General features: G+C 51.9%; 2 protein-coding genes across 2 annotated transcripts; one reads left to right on the plus strand and one right to left on the minus strand.

The window, feature by feature from the left end:
* The first annotated feature begins 402 nt into the window (after positions 1 to 402).
* On the plus strand, positions 403 to 8,252 carry Zbtb39 (zinc finger and BTB domain containing 39). Its single transcript, XM_031349566.1, has 2 exons — positions 403 to 564; positions 2,398 to 8,252. Exon 2 carries the CDS (start codon positions 2,442 to 2,444, stop codon positions 4,578 to 4,580), a length of 2,139 nt encoding a protein of 712 aa, XP_031205426.1. The 5' UTR covers positions 403 to 564; positions 2,398 to 2,441; the 3' UTR covers positions 4,581 to 8,252.
* A 2,293-nt stretch (positions 8,253 to 10,545) lies between these two features.
* On the minus strand, positions 10,546 to 12,691 carry Gpr182 (G protein-coupled receptor 182). Its single transcript, XM_031349568.1, has 2 exons — positions 12,491 to 12,691; positions 10,546 to 12,030 (listed from the first exon to the last, which is right to left on the minus strand). The coding sequence occupies exon 2, from the start codon at positions 12,012 to 12,014 to the stop codon at positions 10,815 to 10,817; it is 1,200 nt and encodes a 399-aa protein (XP_031205428.1). The 5' UTR covers positions 12,015 to 12,030; positions 12,491 to 12,691; the 3' UTR covers positions 10,546 to 10,814.
* Between the last annotated feature and the right edge of the window lie 357 nt (positions 12,692 to 13,048).

Genomic DNA, 13,048 nt, shown 5'->3' on the forward strand with positions numbered 1-13,048 from the left:
TCACTGAGCTGGCTTGGTCAGGTCCCCCATCCACACAGTCACACACCTGCACCTGCACACAGGTTTTAGAAGGCGCCTCTATGTCTGCACAAGGCAAGGTGACAAGCAAAAGTCAAAACAGGGGCTCTGGCAAAACCACAGCTCCAAGTCCTTAGAAAGCCCGCGGGAGTCGTAAAGTAACCGAACAAGCGCACACATTTTTGCGAGGCTCTTGGGGGACAGACTTGGATCCTATTTTCACCCCCAGGTGCCACAGCGAAGGGCTGGTGTGGGCTCGAGGCTCCGCCCGGCCGGCGGGGGGCGCTGCCTCCTCCAGGACGGCGGAGGGCGCTGCGGGCCGTGCGGCGGGGGGCGCTGCCTCCTCCGGGACGGCGGGGGGCGCTGCGGGCCGGGCGGCGGGGGCGGCCCGGGCCGGCGCGGCGAGCGGCTCGGCGGATGGAGAGTCTGGCCGCGGCCGGCGGTGCCGCCTCCTCGTCGGGCCGGGCACAGCGGGCCGGGGCCTTTGTGTGAGGCGGCGGCAGCGGCGGCGGCGGCGGCGATGGTGCTCGGGCCCCGCGGAGCCCGGTAAGCGCGGTCAGGTCCAGCCGGACTCCTGCTCGGCCTTTCTGTGGCCCTGGCTGGGCGCGCCCCGCCGGCGTCCCCGGCCGGCCCTGTCCTCCCTCCCGGCGGCCGGGCCGCGGCTCCCCGGCCTCCGCTCGGCCGGCTCCCGCGGCGCCGGGCCTGGGTCGCTCGGGGGCAGCCCGCGCTGTCTGCGGCGACCGAGGTGCGCCCTCCTGGCGGTGCTGCGCCCCAGCCCGGTGCTGCCCCTGCACTGGCGGATCGCGGGGAGACCGCGGCGCCGGCAGACCGTTGGTTGGGGCGCACTCCTTGCAAGTTGCAGATCCCCGGGGTGCCCGGAGCCTCCCACGGTGGACGAGTGACCGCCAGGGCCCGGGAGACGCGTGGTTGGTACCCAACAATACTCGGACGAGTGCTGGGCCCAGGGAAAAGTTAGGAATTGTTGGTAGAACCTGGTGCGATGGAGAAAGGGGCTGTGCTGCGCACATGCATGTGACTAGTTGTTTCTCCAAGATGCGCGAGAGCCGAGAGGGGAAAAAGTGATGTTAAGAACGCTCGAAGGAATCTTCCCTTTGCTTAAGGCACCCAGTTGTTACTGTATGGTTGGTAAAGGCAGGTACACTATACCTAAGTAATGATACATACCACAGTTGTGTTTGCTTTGGTCTCTTCTTTGGTTGTGAGTTTAGCTTCATCCACAGAATAGTTACGTTGAGAAATCAGCATCTGGAATGGGTCTGGGAAGGACCAGAGAATAAGCAAGTAGCTCATGAAGGGCGAGATGGGGATCCAAGAGTTTGAGATGGTGAGGTGGGTCTGGTGGCTCATATCTGTAACCTAGCCTTTGGGAGATGGAGGTGGGAGGATCATAATGAGATCAAGACCATCCTTGGTAACAGAGCAATTTCAAAGTCAGCCTGGGCTACATAAGATCTCTGAAAGAAAAGAAAAAAGTGAGAGGTTTGTTTATAGACTTGAAAAGACAGCTATGGTAGACAAGTAAAGGTGCAACCGCTGCCTCTTCCTCAGCAGCTAACGGAGCGTTCATAATGGCAGTCAAGTATAGCTGTTGCCCTTGACATTGTGAGGGAAGAGAATAGGCTTAATGACAGACAAACGTTATTTAGGAAACAGTTAGTAAAGAAGCCCGAGCTTGTGGTTTGGTAGTACGGAGGACTGATTGTACTTCACTCAGCGGGAAGGCTCCTAGCTAGACACATACAGCTCACTCCCCTCTTTTTAAAATATATAGTCGCTTTATACCCCAGGCTATCCTAGGACTCTTGATATTCCTGTCCAACTTGATAGCCTTCCAAGTGCTAGAATTATAGCTATATACTCTTGTACCTGGTCTCTTCATTTTTGTTTTTTGTTTTTCTTTTTTTTTTTAAGGATTTATTTGTTTTTTGTTTTGTGTGGATGAGTGTTTGCCTCCATGAATGTAAGTGTACCATGTGTGTTTGTTGCCTGAAGAAATCAGAAGAGAGTGCTGGATCCCCTGGAACTAGAGTTAGAGTCATGTGGTGCTGGGGATGGAGCCTGGGTCTTTGCATGAACAGCAGATGGTCTTAGCTTCTGGGCTGTCTCTCCAATCCCAGCTCTTCAGACTTTCAAGATCAAGCTAATTGATTTTTTATTCCTCATCCCTTTTGGGTGTTGTCATGATGATTCTGTAGTTGGGATATGCAGGGTGAAGATCATCCCCTCCTTGTTATCTTTGGCTCCAAGTTTCCTTGTCCATTCATCCCTGCTCAGCTGGGATACACTGAGGATGACTGCCTATTTCTCCTGCACAGAGCCCTTTTTTAGGGATGTTTCACTATCTTGTCTTGCCTACAGATTGACCTTGCTGATACAGAGGCAACTTCCTAGGAGCTGCTAAGATGGGCATGAGGATCAAACTGCAAAGCAGCAACCACCCCAACAACCTGCTGAAGGAACTCAACAAGTGCCGGCTGTCGGAGACCATGTGCGATGTCACCATTGTGGTGGGGAGTCGCTCCTTCCCCGCCCACAAAGCCGTGCTGGCCTGCGCAGCTGGCTACTTCCAGAACCTCTTCTTAAATACTGGGCTGGATGCTGCGCGGACCTATGTGGTGGACTTCATTACCCCTGCCAACTTCGAGAAGATCCTGAGCTTTGTATACACGTCAGAGCTCTTCACAGACCTGATCAACGTTGGGGTCATCTATGAGGTCGCTGAGCGTCTGGGCATGGAGGACCTTCTTCAAGCCTGCCATTCCACTTTCCCTGACCTAGAGAGCACTGCAATAGCTAAGTCCTTGACCAGCACAAGCGACAGCCAGTGTGTCACTCTGAGTTGTCCCTCAGTAGATCCCACCCACCCCCTTGGAGAGCTCCGCGGGAGTGGGGAACACTTCGGTCCCGATAGAAACTATGTGCTGCCTACTGATGCAGGTGGAAGCTACAAAGAGGAAGAGCGGAGTGTCGCCGGTGACACTAATCATGGCTTGCCCCTGCCACAACTGCCACTGCCACCAAAGTCAGAAGACCACGATGCCCCTGTTCCCTTCACGTCTGTTCCTAGTATGGTGACTCCCCCACCAGTCCTCAGCACGGTCAGCACAGGTATCCAGACCAGCACGAGTACTTGCCAGCCATACAAAGTTCAAAGCAATGGAGACTTCAGTAAAAGCAACTTTTTCGCCTCTGATAATGCTGTAGACATTACAGCCCAGACCAATTCCTGTTTGAGCAATAACGACCACTCCAGAGATCCAGGCTTTGGGCAGATGGATGAGCTCCAGCTGGAGGACCTGAGGGACGAGGACCTGCAGTTTGAGGACCCGTCCGAAGACATCGGGACTGCAGAGGAGGTGATTGAGTTGAGCGACGACAGCGAGGATGACCTGGCTTTCGGTGACAGTGACACCCGGGAGAATAAGGCCATGCCCTGCCAGGTGTGCAAGAAAGTTCTAGAGCCCAACATTCAGCTGATACGGCAGCACGCGCGAGACCATGTGGACTTGCTCACTGGCAACTGCAAGGTGTGTGAGACCCATTTCCAGGACCGAAACTCCCGCGTGACCCATGTCCTGTCTCACATCGGCATTTTCCTGTTTTCCTGTGATATGTGTGAGACAAAGTTCTTCACCCAGTGGCAGCTGACACTGCACCGGCGGGATGGGATATTTGAGAACAATGTCATTGTCCACCCTAATGAACCTCTGTCTGGGAAACTGGGTCTCTTTCCAGGGGCAGCCTCCCCAGAGTTGAAGTGTGCCGTCTGTGGGAAAGCATTGGCCAAAGATTTCCATGTGGTGCGTTGCCACATCCTCGAGCATGTGAACTTGAAGGGCCAGGCCTGCAGCGTTTGTGATCAGCGCCACCTCAACCTCTGCAGCCTCATGTGGCACACACTCTCCCATCTGGGCATTTCAGTCTTCTCCTGTTCCGTCTGTGCCAGTAGCTTTGTGGACTGGCACCTTCTGGAGAAGCACATGGTCGTACACCAGGGCCTGGAGGATGTCTTGTTCCGCTGCCACTTATGCAGCCAGAGCTTCAGGTCGGAGGCAGCCTACCGCTACCATGTCAGCCAGCACAAGTGCGGCAGTGGCCTTGACACGCGGCCGGGTTTGGGGGTACCACACCTAGCCCTCCAGAAGCGGAAGCTGCCCGCCGAGGAGTTTCTGAGCGAGGAGCTGGCTTTGCAGGGCCAACCTGGGAATAGTAAGTATAGCTGCAAGGTGTGTGGCAAGAGGTTTGCCCACACGAGCGAGTTCAACTACCACCGGCGGATCCACACAGGGGAGAAACCTTACCAGTGCAAGGTTTGTCACAAATTCTTCCGAGGGCGCTCCACCATCAAGTGCCACCTCAAGACGCACTCAGGGGCACTCATGTACCGCTGCACAGTCTGCGGTCACTACAGTTCCACCCTGAACCTCATGAGTAAACATGTCGGCGTGCACAAAGGCAGCCTTCCACCCGACTTCACCATCGAACAGACCTTCATGTACATTATACATTCCAAAGAGGCTGAAAAGAACCCGGACAGCTGACTGGGTCCCAGCAGAGCCAGAGGGAGCTCCAGGTGGCAGCTGGGACAGTAGCTTTCTAAGGGCTGTTGGTCCTTCCCCAGCTGACGCTATGGCTTGCCTTGTCTGTGTTGTATTAAGAGAAGAGATAGCACATAAGCTGTTACTGTTCTTGAGAGGCAGCAGCCAGCCCTGTTACATTTACCTCCGTACCTGTTGTTGCCCACAAAGGGCCGCGTCGTGATGATTCTGAGGCTGGCTTTAGGATCTAGTCACCTGGCCGTGTTAGCTAGGTTCCCTTTGCCAGTTTCTCTAGTTTTAGTTTACTGATAGGTTTTATGCTGCTAAGAGTCCAACCAACATCCTCACTCGATGGGGTCTTCACTGTGGCTGTGACTGCCAGTCTCAGCTATGAGAAGGTTTGGGAAATGTGGTCATTCAGAAGGGACTAGCAGCAAGGCAGTTCATCTCGGGTTCCCGCGCTCTCCTCAGCAGGGGCAAGGTTTCAGGAGCGGAGGCACACCTTGCTCCACAGCTCGGATCACCTGATTGGACAGTGAAAGTCTCTTGGCAGCTAGATCCAAACCGGGGACCATGCTTTCTGTTTAGGTTGGAAAGCTTTAGGTATCCCATGGTGCCACCAGACGGGACAGCCTGATGGATGGAAGAAGAGCTCTCTTCCTTTCTCCTCATTTCCAAAGAAACGCGGTTTTGTAGAACTCTGGATGTCAAACCTTCTGTCAAGAGCAGGGAGGACCGAGAGCCACCTCAGTGTAGTCGTCTGCCATCTGGCTACCTCCTTAACCTTGCGTCTCCCGGGCACGGAGAGATGTCTCAGACAGCAGCAGTCTTGCCTTAATTTACACCGAGTCTCCCACTCAGGACGGTTTGACCTACAGTATAGATGAGAAGACCATGTGAGTTTGTGGTGGATCATAAGCCCTTCCGGATTAAAGGAACCTGAGTAGCAGGGTGTGCATTCTGACTGTCCCAGTTGGGTAACTTGTTTACTTAGTGGTAACAGTGTGGGAGTTTGGCAGTTCACCTTTGACCTGCTGGAATTATCCTGATCTGTCATTGCATCACCCCCAGGGGGCGCTCTTGGATGGTAGCTGGCTTAGGCCTTCCATTCAGCTGTTTGGCTCCATTCTTAGTCTATGAAGGGGTCTTGCCCAAAAAAGGCTGGAGAGGACCCTTGATCTTGCATACTTATAAGACAGCACTTCAGTAGCTCATACTACCTCACCCTGCTCAGGTGAGCTCTAAGAGTCCCTAATTTTGTGCCCAGCCACCGACACTGCCCCCTGGTGGGACTCAGCAGCGCTCTGGGCTGTTTCATAAGCAAGTGGTTTTAATTAACTCACAAAGCCTTTCTAGACATTAATATTTATTTTATTACTTTTGTTTTGTTTTGTTTTGCTTTTTTGGTATACATACTACCCAGCATCTCTTTTCGATGAGTGACTTTAGGAAGATTAGTTTCTCTCAATCAAGGAGCCACATTCCAACAGAGAGTTATGCCTGCGGAGAGGAGGACAGGGTGTAAGTAGGAGAGAGTATGCCAGGCCTTTTAAGCAGCATAGTTTCTCCAAGGGTAGGCTCTAGCAGAACAAAGCCAGATCAGTCACAGGAAGAAGGTCTTTGCAGTTTGTTATCCTTCCGACACGAAGAGCCTCCTTCCAGGTATATATCCAGTAAGACACAGAGGCAGACCACGGCAGTGCACACTTGGGCCGGCCGTCTGCCTCTTTCCCCAGCCGTGTGTCGGTGTGCAGGGCCTTCCTGAGGGCCCGAATGGTGCAGCTTGAAGAGTTGAGGACACCCACCCCTCACTGTCTGAACGTGGCATTTTCACCAGGCAGTCAGTCGTTGCTGTAGCTTTTAGTGTCTGACTTGGAGTTTACACTGGGGTGTGTAACTGATTTGGAGTGTACACTGGGGTGTGTAACTGATTTGGAGTTTACACTGGGGTGTGTAACTGACTTGGAGTGAGTTTACACTGGGGGTGTGTAACTGACTTGGAGTGTACACTGGGGTGTGTAACATACTACAGTTACAGGGTCTGCTGAGCTCTCTGCGCCCTTCCTCCCTAGGCTGCTACTGAGGAGTGAGCATTAACTGGTTGACTTGAGTCCGATTGCAGAGAGCAGAGAAACCCTTTTCCTTAGCGCATGGCATCTCAGATGCTGGGTGGTCTGTGTACTTAACCTGAAACTGTGAAGTTTTCCCTTTTTGCCATAAACCAAAAGGCAGATCTTTGAGGTTTTGCCCTTGAAACACTAAAACACAAACTGTATCTTCTGATCCCTTCAGGTTAATTGATCAGGGAGGTCCAGTTGGTCCCAGTCAGACACGTAGCAATTGGGACCAGTAGCTCACGAGGCTCGTTGCCCAAACCATGCCTCTTCGGGTCACCCCGCGTTTGTCTGTGTGAAGTTGTGTTTGCTTTCCCTGCAGCTACCTTGTCCTACAGGGTGGTAGTGAGGGTACTCCAGGACACCTGGTAGGAGGTGTTAACTTTATTTTGCATTTTTAACTTAATAACACCCATTTGAATTCATCCCCATCACCACCCTTGGATTCCTGGTTAGCACTATCCCCTGTTGTATTGCTGTAGAATTCTCTTTGACCTTCAAGTGCTCCATCTTACCTATTTCCCCCTTTTTTTTTTTGTCTGCACTCAGAACCAGCTGTACAATGCTCAGAACTCTCGTTCAGCAATTATTAGGAGTGTCTAGTTGGCTATTTGCAGAACATTAAGCCAGACTCGAGGACATCCCTAGCTTTTTTCCTAAGGGGAAATTGTAATGTTGATGTGGCACACTGTCGTTAACAGCCTGTGTTCCTTGTGGCCAGAGGATAAGATATGTCCATGGATGCTAGTGTCCCCTGACAGCTCCGTGACGCCACGGACGTCAGGAAGTCCTACTGAATGAACCCCAGTATTTGGTTCTAAATTTTAAGATTCTGTGGAGTCCCCACCGTTCATGGCTAGTTGGGAAGAAAAGAGATATTGGTGGGGTCAGGTGACATAAAAACAAGACATGGGTGAGAATTTCTTTGACATTCCTGTGCCCTATTCCCAGCCCCTTGTCTACAGGGCACACCTGTAAGCCCAGGCCTTCTTCCCAGCCCCTTGTCTACAGGGCACACCTGTAAGCCCAGGCCTTCTTACCCAGGCGGGACTTGGCTGCTGCCTGTTTCCCTTTTGTGGCTTCCTGCTGTTTTCTCCACCAGACCCTAGACTACTCAACTTTGAAAGTGAATTTAAATCCCTTTATAGATGGACATTGAATTTGTTGGCCTGGGAGTGAGCCGTATGAAGTGGTCTCTGTCTGTCTGGGAGTGTATTTACCTCCCTGTCACATCAGGTGAGTCAGAAAGTGGGTGCACAGCATCCATCTCAGTGTGGTGATACGTCACGGTCAATGTCAAAAGGAAGATGGCACCCGTGGCAGTGATCCTGACATTTTCCTTCTACCGGTCCCCACCCAGCCCGCCCAAGTAGCTCACGTCTCTTCTGAAGCAGAGAAGCGATGCTTTCTAACTCCTTCCATTAAATTAAGAAGTACTGACCTCCTGATATTTAAGTGTTTACTATCTGCTGTAAAGTTTTGTATATTTTGTAAACCTTTTTCCCCAAAACAGTAGACTTCTAAAATCGTACATCTGATTCTTTTATATTTCATTGTTCAGCACAAAGTGTGGTTTTTATTTAGAATAAAAAAGAGACAGACAGAGGAAAAAAAAAAAAAAGAAATTTGAAGTGAGTTCCTTTTCCATGTCCACACACGTTTGCTTGGACCATCAGTTCAGAAATCTGGCTCCAGCATGCTTCAGGGGCTCGCACCAGCCCAGCAGATGCTAGGACTCTTTCAGGCAACACATTTTGTTTTCCTGGGGCTGGAATTCCCCAGGATGGGCTTGTTGACTGTTTTTTAGTGAGAAATTAGGTCAAAGACTCAGTGTTTCAGGGAAAACCTCCAAGGCAATCTGTCAGCCTATAGAGAACAGTGGACCTCTGCAGCTGTCTCAGCCCAGAGCTAGGAAGTGAGGGTTCTTGCCGACCGCTTCACAGTGAAGTGTCTGAGTGGGAGGTAGATAGAGAGGGGAAAGAAGCCACAAGCAGGAGGCAGAGGCTCAGCATCGTTTTCTTAGGTAGAAACTAGCATTCTCTCTCAGAGAACGCGGCTCTCAGAGAATGCGGCCGATGGTTCATTTGGTTTCAGAGCTCTACTGAGGCCCCAAACCTGGCCAGTCATCTGTTGACATTGGTAAATGTCTGCCGAGCAGAACAGGCTTGTAATCAGTATATCTATCTATCCCTTCTGTGGAGGCACCAGCCCTCGGGGATGAGGCTTCTGTGAACACCTATGCATAGAATGTGTACCAGAGCTCACATCAGACATATGGGCATCAAGGCTTAGCTTGCACTCTAAGTGGGGACAAGCAAAGAAGGTCATTTTAGTGCAATTTCTCCATTATTTGGTTAAATTTTTACTGTACCTTAAGCAGCAAGTAACACTTCTGGGTCAACCAGCCTTCAGCTGTGCCTCTGAGTGGCAGTCCAGGACTCAAGACCTCTTAGCTTTACCAGTGAGCAGTCAATATTGGTTTCCCTCTTTAGATTTGATAGACCCAGGGTGCACCCACCATGGAGCATGTGAGGGATTTGTCTGGTAAGCACAGGTACAGTTTCTAAAAGCAAAAGTGGTTTCTGGTTAAGTAGTTGTTAAGCTTTCCAGGTGGCTAGGGAGGTGGCTCAGTCAGTAAAGTGTCCGACGCACACATGAGCACCATGGTGGTAAGGTATTTGTAACCTTAGCGACTGAGGGCATGGGTAACAGGTTGGTCCCTGGAACTTGCTGACCAGCCAGCTGGTGAACTTGAGGTTCAGTGAGACTCTATCTCAAAATAGAAGTTGGAAAGCTAGTGAGAAAGACATCTGCTGTTGATCTTTGGGTTTGGTCTGTACACTCACACACATGCACATGTACACACACACACACACACACACACACACACAACCATTCCAGGTATACTGCTGGTAGGAGAACCAGGGAGCCAGAGATCAGAGGAAAGCACAGGCACCCATTTACCAGAGCACACTGTGGGTCTGCAAGTCTATCACCCTCCAGATGGTTTTCAGAGGCCATGGGCACAGAAGGCAGAACTTACAGTTGGAAGCGTTTGTGTGTATGTGAGTCCTTCATGTTTATAGTCCCAGTTTCCCAAGTCTGGTAAATGAGCCTTGACCAGGGGGCCCACTGTTGTCAAGGGGACATCTTCTCTTTCTATAGTTTTAATAGACAAATTGGTGGGCAGGGGAACTATGGGAAGGCTTGACTAGAGAGAACTCACTGTAGTGTTCTGGAAATCAGCCTTTGGCCTCCCCTCTCCCTGCATGGAAGGTAGAGTACCTGCAGCAGCCCCTAAAGTGTTCTCAGAATGGATGTTCCCTGATATTTGCCGTTGGATAAGGTTGGGGTGGGCTCACTGGTGGCTGTGTCTCCCCAGGAGGAAGGTCATCTGTGAGGAGGCCTCCACTTTGGGCGAGGAAGAGCAGGATGGGTGGGGGGAGGGGGAGCCACATTTCCTGGATAACTGGGTGGAGGGACCATCCTGCTGAGCCAGCTGCCTGGTGCCTGCCCAAGACCCAGCTTGCTGGTTATAATCCCCACCCCCTTGACTTGTCAAACTCAGGGTTAGGGATGAGGCACAGCTAGGGAATGTCCTGCTGAAGCCGCCTGGGTCCTTGGCCTTTGGCCTCTTGTCCCCACAGCCTGCATAGTGAGCAGGAATATCAACAAGCAGACAAACACAAAGGGAAAGTTTTGCAAGGTTCCTGTGGGGCTCATTCCCCCCCCCCAGCCTCCCAACCCCTCCCACCAGGGTGATTTATGAAAAAGGGCAGCTTGTTCCCTCTGCAGAGCATCCCTTAGCTTCTCTGCCTCCTTCAGCCTAGCTGGAAGCACACAGTTCTCAGAGATTCCCAGCACGGGTGTCTCTACAATTTATTTATTTCGCCTCCTCACCTCTCAGTCCCCTGTGTGGCTCTCTTAGACACCAGTACCCAAACAAATAGTATATTACCAAGGAAAGACCCATTCTCTGTCCTTTCCGAACCTTCTCCTTTTCCCCACAGCAACATTCTGATATACTTAAAGTTGGCTCTGAACAAGCCAGTCCTCCCCCCACCCCAGACCTCGTGCATCCCTGTCTGAGCTTTGTTATTGGTGGAGGAAGCTAGAATCTACCTTAGCTGGCTACGGAATTGCAGAGTGTAGATGGGGTGTTTGGAGGCAGAGGGGACGCCTGAACGTTTCGGATGGGGTGGGTGTGGAGATCTGCTGCAGCAGGCGGGCTGCTGTCTTTGGTAATGATGATGGAGTGCTGGGTGGAAGACTTTGAAGAGGAGGCTCCACCACCTGCTGCCCTGGCCTGCTCCTTGGGAAGGTAGCGGACCACCAGGCTCAGAACTCGGCTCCGGAAGCTCGGGCTAAGAAAGTTGTAGAGGATGGGGTTGGTGACACAGTGCAGCATGGAAAAGCAGTCAATGAATTCGTAGAGGAAGTAGAGAAGGTTAGTCAGGTGGCAGTGGAGGAAGATGTGGGTCCCTTGCAGAGTGAACAGCAGCATAGTCACGTGGTAGGGCAGCCAGCAGATGACAAAGACAACTATGTAAGCCCACATCAACAGGCAGTGGCGCTTGCTCTCTGTCTGCCCTTGCCTCCAAATCTGGCAGGCTGACAGGATATTGAACACTGCAATGAGAGGAAAAGGCAGTAGGAAGCCCAGGATGGTAGCTGACAGGGCCACTGCCAGGGCCCAGGTGTTGTATGTTTCAAAAGGTGCTAGGAAGAGGCACATGGGCTCGGAGCCATCCAACAGCTGGATGTGCACCACCTCAGGCAGTGGGATGATGGCGGAGAGGACCCAGACGCCTGAGCACACAGCCCTCCGTATTCGGTGCTGGTGGCGCTGCCAGGAGGAGGAGGTATTGGTAAGGGTGATGTAGCGGTCAATGCTGAGGCACGTGAGGAAGAAGATGCTGCTGTACATATTGACAAGGTAGAAATAATGAATGAAGCGACAGGAGAAGCTGCCCCAGAGCCAGGTGTAATCCAGCATGACCTCCAGCATCCAAACAGGCAGAGACAGGATGATGCCCAGGTCTGCGACGGCCATGTTGAAGATGTACAGGTTCAGCATCCCCATCCGACCTGAGCGGCGGCAGTTGACACATATCACCAGGACGTTCTCCACTAACCCTACCACGAAGATGGCCAGGTAGAAAACGAAAAGGACCACTTGTTTGGTGTTCTCATCGAATTCCACGTGGCAATCAGAAAAGGTCTGGTTGAAGAGGTGGAGCAGCTCTGTCCAGTTGTGGATGTCTCTAAAGTCATTGTCAGGTGCCAAGGTGGAGACAGGCCTGGGGCTGGGTATGGCTGACATGAGGGTCAGCTAGTGTCTGTCGGAAAGAGAGAGTGAGTCCCTGAGGAGGCAGCCTCTGTCTCCTCCCCAACTAAGACCCTCAGGGGCCTAGGGGAACTCTGGGGCTGAGGAGGCCAGAAAAGCTTGTTTAGGACTCAGACTATGACTGCGTAAGTTTGACCTAAGAGCAGACATTTTGTAGGAAAATCGGTGTTATTTGTACCTAGCATGGGCAGTCGGGGCTTACCAGCAGCCCCAGTGGTCTCTAACTCCGATTCCCTCTTGAGACTTTATTAACTTATGCAGTCTTCATCAGGGGTTCCTGCTCTGCCTTGGTATTTGGTCATAGGTTTGGGATACACAGACACACAGACAGATACCCATCCACCTACCCTCAAACCTCTGAGCTGCCCCTGGGAAAATCTTTGGACCCCATGGGAAAGCCATTTGTCTCCAGTCCCTGCCTATTGTCTTCCCAGGGAGAGAACAGCGCTCACCTGGATTTCTCTTGAGAGCACCTGTCCGGGAGAGCCTGGCGATGCCTGTGGATGTGGCTGTGGGGTGGCTGCAGAGGCAGCTCTGTGGAGCAGGCTCTGCTGCTGGCTTCAGGCAGCTCTGCTTGCCTACGGGAAGTAGCTGTCACTGACTGAGGCTCTGTGGGAGAGGGCTGGGGTTTTTCCTGTATCCTCCCAATCCAGTCAAAGGGGACGGACATCCGAGAGGCTGACAGTGTGTGTATGTGTCAGGGGTGAGAGTGGGGAGATGGTCAAGCTGCAAGCATGGAAACCCAGATGCAGTAGCCATACGGATTAGCCTCCTTAAGTCTCAGTTCTTCTCACCTCTGCAAAATGGGGCAACCTCAGTATCTAGTAAAAGGGATGTTGTGAGACCTCAAGGCAAAAACAAAACAAAAAAAGAGCAACAACAACAACAAATAAAACAAGATCTCATGGCAAGTTTCTTTTTTTCTTTAATTAAAAAAATAAGATTTACTTTTTGTGTGTGAGTTTACTTTGCCCACACGTACATACAAGCACCACTTTTGTGCCTGGTCA

The sequence above is a fragment of the Mastomys coucha genome, unplaced genomic scaffold (genome assembly GCF_008632895.1).
Source record: "Mastomys coucha isolate ucsf_1 unplaced genomic scaffold, UCSF_Mcou_1 pScaffold4, whole genome shotgun sequence".
In the NCBI taxonomy this organism is placed as follows: domain Eukaryota; kingdom Metazoa; phylum Chordata; class Mammalia; order Rodentia; family Muridae; genus Mastomys; species Mastomys coucha.

What these genes read in the sequence shown, in the direction of transcription:
- Gpr182 (XM_031349568.1), bottom strand. Translation starts at nt 12,014, where the DNA reads ATGTCAGCCATACCCAGCCCCAGGCCTGTCTCCACCTTGGCACCTGAC.
- Zbtb39 (XM_031349566.1), top strand. Translation starts at nt 2,442, where the DNA reads ATGGGCATGAGGATCAAACTGCAAAGCAGCAACCACCCCAACAACCTG.